This window comes from Salvia splendens, chromosome 22, assembly GCF_004379255.2.
Source record: "Salvia splendens isolate huo1 chromosome 22, SspV2, whole genome shotgun sequence".
Lineage (NCBI taxonomy): Eukaryota > Viridiplantae > Streptophyta > Magnoliopsida > Lamiales > Lamiaceae > Salvia > Salvia splendens.
This window is the reverse complement of record NC_056053.1, coordinates 23,731,716-23,752,269: the sequence shown is the minus strand read 5'-3', so window position 1 is coordinate 23,752,269 and position 20,554 is coordinate 23,731,716. Positions and strand designations below refer to the sequence as shown.

The following is a 20,554-nucleotide window of genomic DNA, read 5'->3' as shown; positions in this document are numbered from 1 at the left end:
ATTTTTCATGTATCCAGAAATATTAAGCTAAGATGAAAATGAATGATTGATCCACAACAAATAGTAAACGATCGCGACCTTCACACATAATTTCTTATGAATTATTTTTTATAATTTTGCTCTTGGACATGCATATATGTCGTTTTATAATAATTTGTGTGTGACAAAAAAAGTTAATGAAAATTTTCCACAAAATAGCCGCGACAGATCTAGGTGGGGTCGTGCGGGTCGATCGATCTCATCTCAATACAGAAGTACCGCTTAAAACTACAGAAATGTGCATTCAATCCTACTAGTAGTTCTATCCTTACCATAATCGTTCAACTTGTTATGTTCAATTTAATGATTCTAATAGTTACGGAAAGAGAGATTTTTTCCTCAGTCTAACCGATCATAGAAAACGAGTCATCAACAACCCTATTCCACCAACAATTTTGATCCTACGAATTCCATTTTCTATATTGATTAGTGTAATATAGTACTTCATCTGTCCATAAAAAATAGTCTCATTTGTGGATGACACTAATCTTAATAAAAAAATTGATAAAGTGGGATAAAGTAAGAGGAAAAAAAAGATAAAGCAAGGAAGTGAAGAAAAGAAAAGGTGGATAATGAGAAAGAGTGAGAAATATAATGAGTAAAGACTTTATTTGGAACTCCCAAAAATTTCAACAATGGTAGCGGCGGATAGACATAGATTTGTGGAAAATAAAGTGTTGATAGATGTGCCCATTTTATTTGATAAGTTAGAAGAGCATTATTTGTTCTGTTAGGCATTGAATCTTTATTTATAATTCACTTATCTCTAGTATACTAATATTATTTTCTCGAAATTTGCTGATTTAGGCCTAGATCTTTCACAAAAATTAATATTACCCCTTTTCATTCAAGAAAAGCAAGTAGTTAATGTAATTTGGTAGTATTAATGATGAATAAATTTTCCAAAAAATGAAATCACCTCTCATAGAATTCAAACTCTAGTGATGCTAATTTAAAAAATGCATCTATCTTAAATAATAGGTAAACGACAATAGGAGACAGCAAATCAACAATACGAAGTCTATATAACTTTCATGTGCCCCATATTTTATGTAGGATAACCTAACTTACAAAATATTATCAATCAAATGAAAGAGAAGTGTGTGGACAAATTAATATCCAATTCCTTAACTTTTTTTCAATTTGTCTGATTTTTCTTTCTTTTCCTCCTTTTCTCTTTCACCATATTAACTACTCCACTTCTTTATATATCAAGTTCCATTCCATTATTTATTACATCCAATCATATATTTTTTTAAAATAAACCAATAGAAAAATGAAATTAGTAGTATTTGAATAGTTAAAAGGACTTAACAGAAAAGAAATCAAAGGGGTTTCTATTTTACTACTAAATAAAAAATATAAGTATTTATCAATAGAATTATTTATAATATCATAAAATTCTACTACTATTGTTTTTTTGTTGATTCTGAAAATAAAGGATTTGGATTGAGAAATACTGAAATAGAAAAACAGAAACTACTAGCATAATAGGAGTTGAAATGGAAAGATAGAAGAAGGATAAAAGTTGACAACCCAACACAGCGTAATTCGTCGTTTTCCCTCCAATCAACAGGTTGAGAATTCGAGTCACCTCAACTACGATCATGTGGAGACGTAGGTGAGTTCCAATTTTGTACAACAAAGAACCACTGGGCAACATGCCACTTCTCTATACAGCAGCATACAGCCTAACAACATAAGCTTTATATTACAACTGTTATGATTTTCTGTCTCTAGCATCACTGCCCATTTTGATATCCGAGAAGGAAGCGTTTTGGTGAGTTTCTGCTTTCGGTGCAACTTCCTTCTTCTCTGAGCCAAAGAAAGAGCAGCTCTGGAACGCATCCAGGCTGTTAGCTATCAGGCGGTTCAAACCACCACGGCTATCACTAAGAATTAGGTCGTTGCATTCGTATCTACAGGAGGGTATGTCCAAGTCTAACTGCCCTAAAGAGTCCGGCTGTAACATGGAAAAATCTTGAATTAGATCATAAGCACTTCGACATCATAGTGAAATTAACTGAGACCCTATAAGCCTAGTTAGTGTTAGAAGATATGAGAGATTAAAACTTAAAAAAATGATGGATGCCATCGAGAATAAACTGAGAAATAACAAGGCAAAATATCGACTTGTGCAATGGCTTACCCAATATATATCTGTGAGCCCAGACAAATCCATAGCGGGGTTTTCTATAGGATTATCAGATTCAGATTCGTCCACGAGGTCTTCACAAATGCAGTTGTAATCAGTCAATTTCTCTCCTCCATGCAATTCCTGCAGGAAGGAAATCGTATTACCACGAACCCTTTTGAACAGTATAGGGGTATTATAGTGGTCCGTAATCAAACCTCAACTTTATGGTGAGATATTGAAGGGCTAGTTATAGTAGGTTGCTTATGGGCGTCTTTGGAACCATTGAGGTTTTCATCAAAGAAAGCGCTAGTTTTCTTGAAAGAAAAGGCATCGCATGTTTCTTCAGCATCAAAGATGGAAGGTGCATGAGATGCAAGGCTCTGCTGCTGCTGGACTTTGGTTTGGTGTTTAAAAATGTGTGCAGCAATCGCAGCATCAAAAGAGTCGCAGTTGAATGGAATCTGCTGACAGTTTGAACCTAGAGGCCCCGGAAAATCACTGCAGTTGGCATCTGTGTTTGGCGTTGTCTTGGATAGCAGCTGTCCCATACTTATGTTCGTAAGACTGTCGGCCCATTCCCCAGAAGACAAGGGCATATCCTTCTGCGAGGAAAATGGAGTCCAGAATCATGTAATTAAGCAGCATAGTAATTAGAAACATCCGATTCAAGAGCAAGAAAGTGTCAAAGGTGAAGACATACTGTGTTCTCGACTTGCCTAGTATGCGTCAAATCTTCACTTGCTTCTCTGGTTAATAATTCAATTGCAGTGCTATCAGAGTATCTTGAAGTATTGACATTGGACACAGGGGTATCACACGCAACTGTTATAGATGGAGTAGATGTGGAGGAGGGAGTCAAAATGATAACTGGTTCATCATTCTTCTTTCTTGTTTCATTGATATTAGTACGAGAAAGTGCTTGAGCAGTTGCAGATTCAATCTCTGCTTTCAAAAACCAGCCATATCTTAAAAAACAAACAAAATCTGTTAGACAATGCACATTCATTCGGCTAGTACAGTTCCTCGGGCAGAATGCTCAAATGAGAAATCAGTTAATTAGATCTTGTACAGTTTTTCTAAGACATAACACAACTCCTCAGACGGCAAAGGAGATCAAGAATACCTGAGGCGGAATACCGGGGGGCTTCCAACTCTGTAATGTACATCTGCTGCACACAGAGTAGAGTCCTTACTCCACTTCTGATACCCCACCAGGTTTTCTCTCTGTGCCCAGTAAGGAAAAAGTGTAAGCTCTTGATCTAACGGCATTGAGTTTCCCCATTTGCGATTGAGGTGTTCCAGCACAGATGATATTTTCTTCCGTGTACTCAAAGTAAGTTCCAGATAAGGGTTATGATGATTCTGCAAAATTAATGGAGTGTTGATTTTCGTAGTTACTCTAACTGCTAGGACAACTGCACTACCTCGAAACCTTGTTGACATACTAATAAAAATTTAACCCAGTACTAAAAACTCCTTTCAACTGTACCCTTTCCAAGTCTTTTTGAGTAAATTCGTCAATTGGAAACAACTGGAGTTTAAGCTTTGACAGGTTCTGATTGTTGTCTTCATTGAGCGTGCTTCGGGTAGATTTTTGTGGAGAGCGTGTCATATCAGCAACAAGTTGAGGACCATCATGTCCTGAATATACATAGATGCAACTTAAGTTAGGTAACTTCTTATGATTCACACCCTTATACTATTTCAGGGAAAATTTTTACAACCTGGTGTTTCCTGGTATTCAGCCTCTTTATCAGTGTCCACCCGTTCCAATTGTTCAGCAGCATCAGCCACCAATGAAACTCCAGCAATGGCAGCCTTCTCCCATCTTTCATATGCAGAAGCTGATGCAAGGCCTGCAAAACAGATTTTCCAATTAAATAAGTATACTCATAGTTTATAGAAGTGGAACAACTATGATAAAAACAAAAAAAAATGAGAGATCTGGCTTATGGACACTTCTGTTATGCAAATATAATGTGCGTGTGTGTATCTAAAAAGCCCAATTGACATACAAGTAACAGACACTCCAGATGCACAGATCACTGAAATTGATGAATAGTATCCTTGACGGAACTAATAAATTTATGAAGTTACCATTTTTCCGCCGATGTTTCACTGCCTTTACAGCAGCTTGGTCTACTTTGCAGTTGGCGCGGCTTATTCCCATATTGGCATGGCGCTTAAACAAAGATACCTTTCCAGTTCCAACTTTTTCGATGTTCTGGCTGTCAAGAAGAACCATTTTAACTGCACGGTTGTCATGCCCTGGTGCTCTGACCTGATTTGTGATGTTTCGTACACAAGTATTATTTTCTCCAGTAGACAGTCTCTTCTTAGTATTCTTTTTCCGATCCCTCAAAAGTTGGTTCTCCTACATGATAAAGTTTTATCATTCAAAATTCTTAGTACACCATATCCACAATTTATTTCATTAACAGAGAAGGATCACAGTCTTAAACTAACCAGAGTCTCCAAAAATATCTTAAATCTTCTAGGTTTTAAATGAAGCTTAGATGCTTTACAGCTATACTTTTCCAGCAATGACCACCTGCAACCAAATTGCAGCAGTTGAAGACTGACATTTAGAGTTATACTAATAGGGTCCCGGTAAACCCTGAAAGGACAATCAAGCTTTCCCAGCAGAACACCATAGAACACAATTTCAGGAAAGTGGGCAAAAATAATCTCACTTTCTATCCTCCCCTTTCCCAAATTCCTTCTCTTAGGTGGTGTTATGAAGAAGGCTCAAGTATTAATTGGTCAAAATACCAGATTGATACCAAGGGTGTGAGGACATTATCCTCACTTTCCATGAAAAATGATCAACCTTTCACATCCATATACCTACTAGAAACCAAGTTACTTTTACTAGGTGTGGGTATTATGTTGATTCATAAAGCACTACGGTGAGAATCTTTAACTACTATCATGTGAATTGTGAACTCTTTATATCCTATTATTCTGAAATCCTACCCAACTACATGCATCATCAACGTTTTGGGGCAATTTTGAGAAACCAAAAGGAAATAAATGTGTTATTTGATAGTTAATATCTCCAATCATCATCAGAAAGGGACACCAGGTGCATCTCTTCCAGCATTATAACATGAAGTTATGAGAAATACACTTCTTTCTCCCTTCTCTTCATAAAGTTTCACTAAACACAAAGAAACATCTGCAGTTTATTCATCCAGCAGATGTAAAGCACTTGCAATAAGCTTTGTTACATCTCTGGTCCAAACCACTCCCCACCAAAACAAATGACACATTTTTAAAAACCAGCAAATTAACTCAATGCCAAAGCAAATCAACACTTGACAGAATAAAGTACAGTGATCTCTGAAACTGTTTGTATTTGTATGCCAGTAATTTTGAAAGGAGCATAAACAATTCATATTTACCAGCGAAGCATCGCAGCATTGGTGTCTTTTGAGTTTTTGGCATCCAGGCAAAGTTCTGGGCACAGCAACTTGTTCATTCGCCTGACAAGTCGATAGTAATAATGCCTAACCTGAAGGCAGTGAACCAAAATGAGACGAAAAGCTAGCATATGTCGGGGAAAGCACTGAGTGACGAGTCGAGATGTATTTCTAAAAAAGCACCTGATCCTTGTTTTTGCTCTGGACACGTGATGTGATTTTCTCAAAATTCTGCGAGAAAAGGAATTCCACTGTCAGAATCCATTGGAGGAAAAAAACACATTCTTTCCAGATGAATTAGGTAAAACGCTAGCAGTTTATTTGCCTTGCCAACTTGTCGTAATGCGACAAAAAAGCTTTCTTCTTCTTGACGGGTCCAAGCAGCCCATTGTCTTGTCGGTTTTTTTCCTATAGCAATAAAAGACCGATTAGAATATGCATTTGCCCGTGATCGGGCATTTAATGAGCCGAACAAATGATCAAACAGTACCAGGCATCTGCAGAGCAGCTTGTTCCGGTGAAGATGTGAGCATGCTACCATTCCCATCTTTATTTCCAATATTATCCGGACATTGACAAAGTTCACAGTCCAATGAAACCTGTGTCACCATTTTAATATATTTCTCGTCACGCAAAAGTTAATCCTTCATGCATATTCCAATTGCCAGGTTTAGTACGATACTTCTAATAATGCGGATTGCAGAGCAGAAAGTGCCTGGTTGGAACAAGGAAAAGACAGTTAACAATGTTGAGAGTCCAGATAGGAAAAAACCATGTTCAATCTATACTCATATATACCATGTTGGAGGAATTCACATTATGTCTCACCCCAAAAATTCAATATTCTTTCAACACAAAGCAGAATTAACTACTCATACCTAGCTCACAAACATCCACCAACTCGAATTACAAAGATAATTGATCATCAAAATTGGAAACAAATAGCAGTAGAATCAAGTATGTTCATGATATACAAGGAGCACATAGGGTTTTCACATTACATCCAAACAATCAATCAAAATCAATTTTGATGAAGCAAAATTCAACTATAAAACATGTAAAAAACATAATTCGAACTTCATTTTAAGTCAGCTCGTAACTTCAAGCACACTCAATTCACCAATTCAAGTTTAAAAAACATTCCCGATAAAAAAAATTAGAATCAACGAAGAAACCCTAAGATCTATCACCCAAAATCACCAAAACCTCAGAAACGAAAATTCAAGCAGCTTCCAATGTGCATGGAACATGAAAATTGAAAAGCACAAGGAATCATGGGAGATTGTATACCAGAAACCGAAATCAAACTAGGCGAAATTGGATGGAAGGCAGATGCAAAAAAAGGGATAAAGAAAAATAAAAAATAAAAAGAATAAATCAAAGGAAGTCTTACTGAGATTGATAACTTCAACAGCAGTTAACGATTAAAATAATATAAGGGGCAATTGAAATTGGCAAGTAAAATATACTCCAAGAAATAAAAGAAATAAAAGATGGCCTATTTTCAATACAGAATAATATATTCTTTGTTAGATAATGAGGTCTTAACTTTTATCAATTAAATTTTTTATACAAAGAATATCTTTTGGTGCACAAACAATATTAGATCAGATAATATATATATATATATATTTTCTTTTCTTTTCATTACATTTTTTTTCTTATTTTAATAAAACATGTTATTTTGACTATCACCAAAATATGTCATTTTGATTTGGGGTTCACATAAATTCTAGGGCTAAAATCCATACACAAAAATATATCTTACTCCTTTTATTTCTAAAATAGGTCTAATATAGTTTTGATAGACAAATTAATATACATTAAATGTAATATGTTATGAGACAGTGACGATTAATGAAAATGACTAATTATTATTGTCGTAAATTTTTTTTAAAAAAATTGATAATTTGTTTTATGGTGGTTTGGAGCCCCTCCATCCTTGAATACGTTTAAAGTTGAACACGAATTTATCAACAAAAAATGGACTAATTTTAGCTTTTGGAGGAGGGCTGATTTGGGGCGGCAAGAATTTAGGGACACATGTTTATTGTTAATACCGGATATGTCCATTTTGACTGCATAGATTTGGTGTTCGTCACGTTTTGTACCGCTAGCGAAAATAGAGATGGAAGGTGATAGTTGATGGAGTACGTACTAAACAAGCCCAACAGCAGCAAAGCCCATCAGCCTAAAGCCCAAGAAAGAGTATCAGTTCGGTATGACTAAAGAGTTCAGTTCGGCACAACCAAAGAGTTCGGCCCCAGCCTACAGCTCGGTAAAAGCCAACCAATCAAACTCTGCTCTCAGGTCGGCATCAAGCTCTACTCTCAGATCGGCAAAAGCTGCTCGGCAATAATTCAGCAGTTCGGTCTCAGTATTCGACCGAACTAGGAGATAGTGGACTCATGCAGGATTTCCACCTCCACTACACCCACGATCTATTTAGTGGTGTCAAGCAGTCATTAACTCATGCAGGATAGTGGACCCATGCAAGATCGCCACGATCTCCACGACATCCACTATGATGAATCCGCGAATTTCTGATGTTGAAGAATGCAGGAAAAACGCAGATCACGACACAAAGAATTTACGTGGTTCGATTTACTGAAGTAAATCTACGTCCACGGGAAGAAAAGAGGGCAGAGTTGTATTGCTTGATCTGTTCTCTACAGCTTACAAATACAAACTTGCTATATGGTGTTTTATCTCTAGAGAGCTTAACCTTTTTCTATCTGATCTAAGTTCTATTTATACATTGAACTAAGATCGTGGCTTGCATCACCACTAATGATGGTTGTGGATGTCGTGGAGGTCATGGAGGTCCTGCATGTAGCGTAGGTCATGGCCTACGATCGTGGCCTGAGCTGACACCACGTGGTAGTGGGTGTGTTGGAAGTTGTGGAAATCCTGTATGGGTCCACTAACTCCTTGTTCGGTCGAATACTGAGACCGAACTGCTTTGGTTGCTGATCTGAGAGCTTGATGCCGACCTGAGAGCAGAGCTTGATTGGTTGGCTTTTACCGAGCTGTAGGCTGAGGCCGAACTCTTTGGTAATGCCGAACTCATACTCTTCCTTGGGCTTTGGGCTGATGGGCCGTCATTGCTGTTGGGCTTGTTTAGTACGCACCCCATCACTACCCCCCCTCGAAGGGCGAAGTGAATCACTTCGGCGAAGTGAGTCACTTCGGCATTCTGGATAAAGGCAAGGGGGAGGCTGATGTCAGGGGACGTGCCTTGCATGTGACTGCATTAAATGCGACAGTAAAATCCGGCCGTTGAATCCTGAAAAGGTGGGATTCGAAACGGTGCGACGATTTTGAAATCTTCGCCGAATCTGATAAATACCTCCTTTCTTCATCATTGAAGCACTTTTGCGACTGCTTCTTCTGCACTCTCTCTCCTTTGCGTAAAAATTTCCTTCCGCTTTCAAGAATCTCTTCAGATTTTGCAAAGAGTAAGAACCATGTCTTCTTCTTCTTCTTCCGAGTTAGGTAGCGGTAGGAAAGGGGGCAAGGGGTCTTCTAGCCGGAAAGAGTCCGGAGAGAAGACTGTAGAATACTTTCACAGCGTCTTGAGTAAGGACACCGTGATATCTCTACACGAAAAATATCTTCTTCCCGGGGGGAAGGCGGTGGTTCCCGACGATGTTCATAGGGCTAACGACCCGCCGGAGGGTTATGCCACCGTTTACGAAGCCTGCTTAGAATGCGGGCTTCGTTTCCCTCTTCCCCCACCTTTTGTAGAGCTTCTTGATTTTTTTCAACTCCCTTTAGGTCAGGTGACTCCGAATTCTTGGAGGCACTTGTCGGCTTTTGCTGCCGAACTCCGTAGGCTAGATAAGGATCTGTCTCTGCGGGCAATCCTTAATTTTTTCCAATTTAAAAGGAAGGGATCTTGGTTTTACTTGATCCCCTTACAGCCTTTTAGGGCATTCTGCAAAACCAAGTGGCCGAAATGGCAAAACCGCTTCTTTTTTTATAATAGGACAGCGGTTCCGGGCTTCCCCTGGAGAGGGCCGAAGTCCGTGATTCCTCATCCTCGGTTAGAACCGTTGGCCGAGCTCGAGGGCGAGCTCAATAAGATTCCTATGATTAGGAAACAATACTCGGAAACTGAGCTCGTCAAGGGCGACCTCGTGTTCAATATCTCGTCTTCGGACGAAGAAACTGAGGGTGAGGATTTCTTTTTTATGCTTTACTGCTTTAGCAGCGAAAACTAACCTTGTTTCCTTGCTTTTTGGCAGTGTACATGCTGAATAAGGCTAGCCGCAAATCTTCGGAGTCCAAGGAGCCGGAGAGGCCGAAAACCACCAGCTCGGCGTCTGATGCCGAGAGGACTCCGAAAAGGCAAAAAACCTCTTCGGATCCGAAGAAGCCGGAGTCGACTTCGGCAAAGGGGAAGGGGAAGGCCCAGAAGCCCCCGAGAGCGCCAGAGAAAGACGTGGTCTTGGCGCCTCCTTCGGAACATATCTGTGAGCCGTTTTTATGGCCCACGGACTTCGCCGAGGTGAATTCTCTTCTTGATTTTCTGGCCTTGCTTTTTTCCTGTATTTTTTGTGGCCCCTTTGTTGACTTTTTTCCTTATCCATTTTCAGAGGAACGATATGCTCTCCAAGCTCGTCGCCGTCGAACTCTCCAAAGCGTCCAACGACTATGCTGAGATGCAGAGGAAATTGGCGGCTGCTTGTCACCGGGCCGAGCAGGCTGAGGCAAACTTTGAGAAAGCCAGAGCTGCTAGGATTTCGGCCCAGGATGAAGCTCAGTTTGCCAAAAACCAGCTCGTCATCCAGCGAGAGCAGACGAAACGGAGGGATGCTGCCGCCGTGGTTGCCCAAGGAGAGGGTCTCCGTGCTTACACGGAGAAACTCTTTTTGAGCAGCCAGTTCTCGGCCTTTGTCGGTAGTCTGGTAAGGCTAATTACCGATAAGGGCGAGCAGGGGGCCGACGTCGTGCTGCCTCTGTACAGCCGAGAGATAGCAGCTCGGCTTCAGAATCTGCCGCTCCTTGAGGAGCTCGCTTCATCCTCGGTCCTGCTTTCTGCAGACCGAGTCCGGAGTTGTCGAGCTGATCGGGACGAGAACCTGGAGGCTATCTTTGCCTCCGTGGGACCCGTTTCACCCGCTTCGACTTACAACGGAGAGGGTGAGGCCGAGCCGCTGGAGCAGGAGGTCGGCGATAAGCAGGCCGATCAGGAGGCGCAGCAGATCGGCTATGGTGGCGCCGAGCAGGCTGGGGAGAGCAAGGAGGCAGAGGCTGAAGCTGAAGCAGATAAGGAGAAGGAAGCTGAACCTCACCGAGAAGGCGGAGACGAAGCTAGCGAAGTATGATTTCGTCTCCCTTCTCTTAGTTTAGTTTCTTCCTTTATGTAAAATGGCCTTGAAGCCCTCCTTGTATAGAAAAAATTTTTTCTTATGAATGAAAAAATTCTTCTTTCTGCTCTTGTGTCTTCGTATAGCCTTTCGTACTCTCTTACTCCTGTTGTGGTTTACTACCTGCTCGGTAAGCTGAAATGCCGAACTGACGTAGCTGCTTTGTATTCTTAACTCTCAAGGAGCTGGAGGTACTTCACTGGAAGCGGCTGTACTCTTCGGCTTTAGACGAAGCTGAGAAAAGAGCTATAGCTGACCAGATGAAGAATGACGAACTCTTGGCTCGTTCAATGAAGCTGGAGGCCGATAATAGGGACTTAGAGTCCGAAAAGAAGGATCTGGAGGCCGAGCTGAATACCGCCGTGGCTGAGAGGACTGCGTATGAGGATTTCATCTGCAGGCGCGGGGGAATGACCATCTCAGAAGTTCAGGAACGAGTTGACGAACTGTGGGAGGAATATCATGTACTCCGGAGGAACAATGCGCTGGAGAGCTCGGCTTGCCAACAAGTAGTGAAATCATTGCGGCGCTGGGCTTCTCGGTACGACATCGTTCTTTCCCGGCGTCCTCCAATCGAGAGATTCCTTAGGCATTTCCCGCCAACAGATGTTCATACTCCAGCTCAAACCCTTGATTCACTTGCTCAAAACCGTACTCCAAGTCAGCAAGGAACTCTGGAACAGCCGGAAACGTCAAGACGAGAACAGGCTGAAGTTCGTAGAGGAGCTGTGATTATGAGTGAGCAAGATCAACAAATGCTTCGTGAAGAGACTCTTCGCCGCCGAGGTGCTAGGGCTTCCCGGGCTCAGAGAAGAGGTGGCAGGTCGATTAGAGCATCTCGTCGACCTGCTTATTCTGCAGCTGCCTGGAACGCCCGAACTCAGCTTCACGAGGATTTTGTGAATAGATGGCTCAACTTTAGCAACCCTGGACAGTAGAATAGTCCTTTGTAATAGCGTAACGCCATCTTGTAGGGTAGCGGAATTGTGTGCCGAACAAGATTTGAAAATGAAATTTTGTTTTCGCTTCTAACACTGTGTATTTACAGCTTAGCGAAAAAATTTCATCGTACTTGTCCTCGGTCTTATGAAGTAAACTTCTTTGACCGGACTTGTCTTTGGTCTGATGAAATAAACATCTTTGACCGGACTCGTCTTTGGTCTGATGAAATAAACATCTTTGACCGGACTCGTCTTTGGTCTGATGAAATAAACATCTTTGACCGGACTCGTCTTTGGTCTTATGAAATAAACATCTTTGACCGGACTCGTCTTTGGTCTGATGAAATAAACATCTTTGACCGGACTCGTCTTTGGTCTGATGAAATAAACATCTTTGACCGGACTCGTCTTTGGTCTGATGAAATAAACATCTTTGACCGGACTCGTCTTTGGTCTGATGAAATAAACATCTTTGACCGGACTCGTCTTTGGTCTGATGAAATAAACATCTTTGACCGGACTCGTCTTTGGTCTGATGAAATAAACATCTTTGACCGGACTCGTCTTGTGTTCTAATTTGGCGATTTTTGTCGCCGGGATCGAACTTTCCCTTGTCCTAATTCGGCGAGTTTTATCGCGTGGATCGGACTTTCCCAGTTAACCGAAGTGGTCTTATGCAGTAAACCTCTTTGACTGGACATGGTCGTCCTCGGTCTTATGAGGTAAACTTCTTTGACCGAACTTGGTCGTCCTAATTCGGCGAGGTTTATCGCGTGGATCGGACTTTCCCTTATTGCAGTTCGTTTCAGACGAAGTGCTTATTAAGCTGAATTGTGGTCTTGTATCCTCCTTGGAAGCTTGGACTCACAGTCGTTGGCTTGTTGCAGTCCGTTTCAGACGGACTGCTTGTTAAGCTGAATTGTGGTCTTGTATCCTCCTTGGAAGCTTTGACTCACAATCGTTGGCTTGTTGCAGTTCGTTTCAGACGGACTGCTTGTTTAAGCTGAATTGTGGTCTTGTATCCTCTTTAGAAGCTTTGACTCACAATCGTGGGCTTATATATGTTCTAAGAAGGGGATCAGCCTTCGAAGAACAAGATACCTCAGTAACATTTGTAAGAGACGACACGCACAGAGACAGACAAAACACACAGACAAAACGCACAGAGACAAACAAAGACCAAGCAAACCAAAGAAAGCACATTGACCGAACAGGACTCAAGACTGACTGACCGGACTGTCTCTTACAAATGGAACTTTTTGAGGTTGGAAACGTACCATGTTCGGGGTACTTGTGCTCTTGACACGTGAGTCAATTTGTAAGACCCTTTGCCGAGGACTTCTGACACCCGATATGGACCTTCCCATGTGGGTTCGAGTTCGCCCAGCTTTTCTGCTCGGCTTACTTCGTTGTTTCTCAAGACGAGATCTCCCACTTGGAATTGCAGCTTTTTCACCCTTTGGTTATAATACCGGGCTACTTGCTCCTTGTACTTGGCTGCTTTTATGCAGGCCAATTCTCTTCTTTCTTCGGCCAGATGTAGTTCGGCTCTCAGTCCGTCATCATTCATTTCTGAGGAGAAATTTAGAGTTCGGGGACTGAGTATGCCGATCTCAACCGGAATCACGGCTTCAGTGCCGTACGACATCGAGTTCGGCTCCGGTGTGACTTCGGTCATTTCGCCTGCCTCTGACTCCGGCTGCTGTGATTGTTATGCTTGATGGTGCCGATCTTATTGCTCGGCACTTTTAAGCGCAATCTGTGAACAAACTTGCTCTTTTTCGATCACCTCGGATGACCGCTATCCCTCCTTTGGTGGGGAAGGTGTTCGGCGAGGAAGCCTCTGATCGCCATGATCGGGCTTCTTTTTGTCTTCTCTAGATGAGCTGTCTAAAGACCGTTTTCGACGGTCTGCCTCATCGGCACGAGAAAACTGGTCCGCAATGTCCCACATCTCTTGAGCTGTTTGCGGACTGCATTCCACGAGCTTTCTGTAGAGAGCTCCGGGCAGGATTCCATTTTGGAACGCCGAAATGACAAGTAGATCATTGAGATAATCTACTTGCAGGCATTCCTTGTGGAACCTCGTCATAAAGTCGCTGATCTTTTCGTCGCGACCTTGACGTATAGAAAGCAGCTGAGCCGAAGTGATTCGGGCTTCCGCTTTCTGAAAGAACCTCCTGTGGAAAGCATCCATTAGATCTCGGTAAGATCTAATGCTGCCTTGGGGGAGGCTATCGAACCACCTTCTTGCGTTCCCGATAAGCAGCTCGGGAAACAGCTTGCACATGTGGACCTCGTTGAGACCCTGGTTCGCCATGTTATATTGATAGCGTCCCAAGAAATCATGAGGATCCACGAGTCCGTCATAGGTTATCGACGGAGTTCGGTAGTTCTGTGGTAGGGGAGTTCGGGTAATATCGTCCGAGAACGGAGTCCTCAATGCTCCGTACATGGCGAACCCGACATTTCTTCGGTATGGAGGAGATGGAGTTCTCCTGTGATTCCGGTACCGAGGATTCTTTCTCCTGGAAGACATGACACTACTGCGGTAGTGACTGTCTCGTATGGAGGGAGAGGGAGAATCCGCCGTTTTCGCCTCCGGCTGCTTTTGGCTTTTTTGCAGGAAGGTTAAGAATTCCTCCTGCTTTTCAGCCAAAAACAGCTTGACAGCCTCGTTCAAATCGGGCTGCTGGGAAGACTCGGTGTGACGGCTTTTGGAGCGGCTAGTTCCTTCACCGTGAGAACAGGAGGTAGTCTCCCGAGGCTGTTTCCCAGAGCTGCGGGCTGGACTAGCTTCCTCCTGGTTATCGCGAACGGTGTTGCGGGTGTTACGTGATCTGGTACGCATTTTTGGGGTGGAAAAGGGTCAAAAATTCGCTTTATCACAAATTTTGTTCTCTGTTTCCCACAGACGGCGCCAGTGATGAATCCGCGAATTTCTGATGTTGAAGAATGCAGGAAAAACGCAGATCACGACACAAAGAATTTACGTGGTTCGATTTACTGAAGTAAATCTACGTCCACGGGAAGAAAAGAGGGCAGAGTTGTATTGCTTGATCTGTTCTCTACAGCTTACAAATACAAACTTGCTATATGGTGTTTTATCTCTAGAGAGCTTAACCTTTTTCTATCTGATCTAAGTTCTATTTATACATTGAACTAAGATCGTGGCTTGCATCACCACTAATGATGGTTGTGGATGTCGTGGAGGTCATGGAGGTCCTGCATGTAGCGTAGGTCATGGCCTACGATCGTGGCCTGAGCTGACACCACGTGGTAGTGGGTGTGTTGGAAGTTGTGGAAATCCTGTATGGGTCCACTAACTCCTTGTTCGGTCGAATACTGAGACCGAACTGCTTTGGTTGCTGATCTGAGAGCTTGATGCCGACCTGAGAGCAGAGCTTGATTGGTTGGCTCTTACCGAGCTGTAGGCTGAGGCCGAACTCTTACTAAGACCGAACTGCTTTGGTTGCCGATCTGAGAGCTTGATGCCGACCTGAGAGCAGAGCTTGATTGGTTGGCTTTTACCGAGCTGTAGGCTGAGGCCGAACTCTTTGGTAATGCCGAACTCATACTCTTCCTTGGGCTTTGGGCTGATGGGCCGTCATTGCTGTTGGGCTTGTTTAGTACGCACCCCATCACACTACCTAGTAAATGGCTGCATGCCACGATCTAGGTCAATGTATAAATAGAACCTAGATCAGATAGATAGGGTTACGTTCTAAGACTCTCTCGCTTTCTAGAGATCAAATACAAAATAGCAAGTCTGTATTGTAAGCTGTAAGAAAACAGATCAAGCAATACAACTCTGCCCTCATTTCTTCCCGTGGACGTAGATTTACCTCAGTAAATCGAACCACGTAAAATCTGTGTCGTGATCTGCATCTTCCTGCATTCATCACCATCAAAAATTCGCCGATTCATCACTGGCGCCTTCTGTGGGAAACAGAGAACCAAATTTGTGATAAAGCGAATTTTTGACCCTTTTTCCACCCAAAAAAAAAATGCATACCAGATCACATAACACCCATAATACCGTTCGTGATAACCGTGAGGAAGCTAGTCCAGCTCGCAGGTCTGAAAAACGGCCTCGGGAGACATCTACCTCCGGTTCTCACGAAGAAGGAACAAGCCACTCCAGGAGTCATCGCACCGAGTCTTCCCAGCAGCCCGATTTAAATGAAGCTGTCAAGCTGTTCTTGGCCGAGAAGCAGGAGGAGTTCTTAACCTTCCTGCAGAAGAGCCAACAGCCGGAGAAGACAACGACGGATTCTCCCTCCTCATCTAGGCATGAAAGTCACTACCGCAGTAGTGACGTGTCTTCCAGGAGAAAGAATCCTCAACCCCGACATGTTCCTGTTCTTCCTCGGTACCGGAACCACAGGAGAACTCCATCTCCTCCGTACCGAAGAGATGTCGGGTTCGCCATGTACGGAGCATTAAAGACTCCGTTCTCGGACGATATCACCCGAACTCCTTTGCCGCGGAACTACCGAACTCCGTCGATAACCTATGACGGACTCGTGGACCCTCACGATTTCTTGGGGCGCTATCAATATAACATGGCGAACCAGGGTCTCAACGAGGTCCACATGTGCAAGCTGTTTCCCGAGCTGCTCATCGGGAACGCGAGAAGGTGGTTCGATAGCCTCCCCCAGGGCAGCATCAGATCTTACCGAGATCTAATGGATGCCTTCCACAGGAGGTTCTTTCAGAAAGCGGAAGCCCGAATCACTTCGGCTCAGCTGCTTTCCATTCGTCAAGGTCGCGACGAAAAAATCAGCGACTTTATGACAAGATTCCACAAGGAATGCCTGCAAGTAGACAATCTCAATGATCTGCTTGTCATCTCGGCATTCCAAAATGGAATCCTGCCCGGAGCTCTCTACAGGAAGCTCGTTGAGTGCGGTCCGCAGACAGCTCAGGAAATGTGGGACATTGCGGACCAGTACTCCCGGGCCGATGAGGCAGACCGTCGCAAACGGTCGTTAGACAGCTCATCGTCCCGAGAAGACAGAAGGAAGCCCGATCATAGCGATCGGGGGCATCCTCGCCGGACTCCATTTGAAAGAATTCAAAGGGCTCCGGTGCAAGACAGATTGGGACCCCGTCTCAATCCCGAGAAGCCGCCCGCTCAGTTCGTACCGCTGAACAAGTCAAGAGCGGAAATTTTCGAACTACATTCCGATATGTTCGAAAGACCAAAGCGGATGACGAAATCAGCCGCGCGGCGACCTCAGGATCAATATTGCTCCTTCCATCAAACCCACGGTCACGATACCGAGGAGTGCCGAAATTTGGCTGCAGGTATTGATGTTCTTGTGAAAACAGGAACGTTAAAAAAATACCAAAGCAAGCAGCCGAAAAAGAATAAAAGGCAGAGAGGTGCGAACTGCAATCCTCAGGATCCGAAAAGGCATGAGGATCCCGAAGACGACGACGAGCCGCAATATGATGGAGTAATCCTGACTATTGATGCTCTCCCTGCCGGGAAGACTAAGTCGTCCCTAAAAGCAGAACGCAGAGGTTCCAATCAAGAGGAGCCAACACATAAAAGGCTGAAAAAAGACGAAGTGATTACATTTTCAGATGCCGATCCCGTCCCAGCCATCTCTCCTCACCAAGACGCTATTGTCATTCAAGCCGGAGTGGCAAACAAATTGATCCACAGAGTATTTGTGGATACAGGAGCGTCAGTCAGCATTCTTTTTAAAGAATGTTTCGATAAAATGGAAGTGGATCCAGCTCGGCTCAGTCCGGCTCCACTTCCTCTGAAAAGTTTCGCCCAGGAGGACACCCGCCCTGAAGGTATTATCAGCCTTCCGATCACGGTGGGAAAAGCGCCTACAAGCTCCAATACGATGATCGAGTTCTTTGTGGTGAAAGCTCGGTCCCCGTACAACATCATCCTGGGGAGAGACTGGCTCAACACAGTTCGGGCCGTTTGCTCTACTTATCACCTCACCATCAAGATCCCTACTAAAGGAGGGATAGCGGTCATCCGAGGTGACCAAAAGAGAGCAAAGGAATGTCTACAAATTGCGCTTAGAAGTGCCGAGCAGTCAGATCGGCACCACCAAGCATAGCAATCACAGCAGCCGGAGTCAGAGGCGATGACCGAAGTCATACCGGAGCCGAACTCGATGACAGTTCAGCTGTACGAAGACGATCCCTCCAGAACGGTTAAGATCGGCTTCGCGGGAACGCCCCTACTTCGGGAAAAAACCATCCAGCTCCTCAAGGAGTATAAAGACGTCTTTGCATGGTCTCCGTTGGACATGACCGGAGTGCCCCCCGAGGTAATCACTCATCGGTTAAATATTGATCCTTCGGTCCGGCCGATAAAACAGAAGCAAAGACTCTTTGCGGCAGAACGAAGTCAAGTCATCCATGACGAAGTCCGTCAATTATTGAAGGCGGATGTGTTATTCGAAGTGAAGTATCCTTCGTGGGTGGCCAATCCTGTCATGATCAAGAAAAAGGAAGGAGGATGGCGGATGTGCATAGATTTCACCGATCTAAACAAGCACTGTCCTAAAGATTGCTATCCCCTTCCGAATATAGATAAAAAAGTAGAAGCTTTGATCGGCTTCGAAATTTTCTGTTTTCTTGATTTATACAAAGGATATCACCAAGTATTGATGGATGAGAGTGACGCTCCGAAAACAGCTTTCATTACCGATTTCGGCATTTTCGCTTATAAAAAGATGCCATTCGGTTTAAAGAATGCCGGAGCAACTTATCAAAGGATGGTAGACAAGCTTTTTCGGCACCTAATCGGAAAGCAGGTTGAAGTGTATGTTGACGATATAGTCGTCAAAAGCAAAAGCACTTCGGAGTACGAGCTCAACCTCCAGTCCACTCTCAACGTGCTCAAGAAAGCCAACCTCAAACTTAATCCCCAAAAGTGTACCTTTTTGGTAGATTCGGGAAAGTTTCTGGGTTGTTGGGTTTCAAAGGACGGACTCAAGGCAAACCCCTCAAAAGTTCAAGTCGTTCAGAACATGGCAATGCCGAAGTCCATACATGACGTGCAAAGGCTAACCGGATGTCTAGCCGCACTGAATCGATTCCTTTCCCAAGCAGCCGAAAAGCAACTGCCGTTCTTCAAGGTGTTGAAAAAGGCACCAAAGTTCGAGTGGGGAGCCGAGCAGAAAAAGGCCTTTGACGAGCTCAAAAGTTATCTAGCCGAGCTTCCTATTCTCTCTGCTCCAACCGAAGCCGAAGTAATATTCTTATACTTAGCGGCATCAGATCAAACCATCAGCGCGGTGCTTGTACGAGAAGAAGGCCTAAAGCAGTTTCCCATCTACTTTACAAGCCGAGCATTAAGAGGTCCAGAAACAAGGTATCAACCTCTGGAAAAAATTGCTCTGGCATTAGTAAATGCAGCAAGGAGACTGCGGCCATACTTCTATGCTCACAAGGTATGCGTCTTAACCGATCTGCCTCTTCGGCAAGTTTTGACCAAGCCAGAAGCATCAGGCAGAATCGCCAAATGGGCCATAGAGCTGGGAGAACACTCAATCGAGTACCTACCTCGAAAAGCCATCAAGGGACAAGCCTTGGCAGATTTTCTTGCAGAGGCCAAGTTCGATCAAGCAATCCCTGTCATTGCCGAACAGAAAAATTCTGCCAATGCCGAACTAGCACAGCCCTTGGAATCCGAAGTAGAGCCGCCAGACTGCTGGAGCGGATTCGTAGATGGAGCTTCAAACAAGATGGGAAGTGGAGCTGGTATTATACTCATCGCTCCCGACGGACACGAGGTAACCTACTCACTTCGGTTCCTATTCCCCACTACTAATAATGAAGTCGAGTACGAAGCCCTCCTTGCCGGACTCCAGTTAGCGCAAAGTCTGCTCGTCAAATCTCTCAAAGTCCATTGTGATTCACAAGTCATAGTAAATCACATGTTGGGTACAAGTGAAGCTCGTGACGAGAGAATGAAGAAGTATTTGGACAAAGCGCAAAGCATCAGCCGAAGTTTCTCCTATTTTCGGATAATCCGCATTCCCAGAGCGGAAAATAGCCGAGCAGATACCTTAAGTAAGTTGGCCTCAGATCCGAGCTCAAAGGTGGAAGAATTAATGCATCGAAGCATTGATGAAGCCGAGGTACATTCAGTATCCAGCTCGCCGAACTGGATGACGCCGATCTTGCAGTATCTGGATCAAGGACAATTGCCCGAGGATAAGAGAGAAGCTCGGAAGATTACGTGCCGAGCACTTCGGTACGAACTTCATGAAGGAGTCCTCTTTAGAAAGTCTTACCTCCAGCCGTTATTGCGGTGCGTAGGACCAGAAGAGACGGACTACATCCTCAGAGAAGTTCATGAAGGATCGTGCGGCAGCCACATCGGAGCTAGAGCTTTAGCTAAAAAAGTTCTAAGATGGGGATATTATTGGCCAACCTTGGTACAAGAAGCAGTGCAGCTCGTCAAGACCTGCCCGAAGTGCCAAATCCATGCAAATATCCCAAGGATGCCGCAGACCGATCTATCCACTATGCAGAGCCCTTGGCCTTTCATGCAATGGGGCATAGACATAGTGGGACCACTTCCTCAAGCTCCTCGGCAAATGAAATTCCTAATCGTTGCCGTGGACTACTTTACGAAGTGGGTGGAAGCTGAACCATTAG

The 20,554-nt window shown here is 43.9% G+C and overlaps 1 protein-coding gene across 2 annotated transcripts; it reads right to left on the bottom strand.

The window, feature by feature from the left end:
• Positions 1-1,567: 1,567 nt before the first annotated feature.
• LOC121787751 (TSL-kinase interacting protein 1-like) lies at positions 1,568-7,116 on the bottom strand. 2 transcript variants are annotated; one of them, XM_042186590.1, is made up of 14 exons: positions 6,992-7,116; positions 6,089-6,313; positions 5,924-6,006; positions 5,782-5,829; positions 5,581-5,690; positions 4,643-4,727; positions 4,274-4,550; positions 3,901-4,032; positions 3,666-3,817; positions 3,300-3,538; positions 2,877-3,141; positions 2,392-2,778; positions 2,189-2,317; positions 1,568-2,002 (listed from the first exon to the last, which is right to left on the bottom strand). In XM_042186590.1, exons 2-14 carry the CDS (start codon positions 6,207-6,209, stop codon positions 1,760-1,762), a joined length of 2,271 nt encoding a protein of 756 aa, XP_042042524.1. In that variant the 5' UTR covers positions 6,210-6,313; positions 6,992-7,116; the 3' UTR covers positions 1,568-1,759. The 2 variants fall into 2 exon arrangements, with proteins under 2 accessions (XP_042042524.1, XP_042042525.1); XM_042186591.1 differs by lacking the exon at positions 6,992-7,116 and adding an exon at positions 6,889-6,991.
• Positions 7,117-20,554: the final 13,438 nt, after the last annotated feature.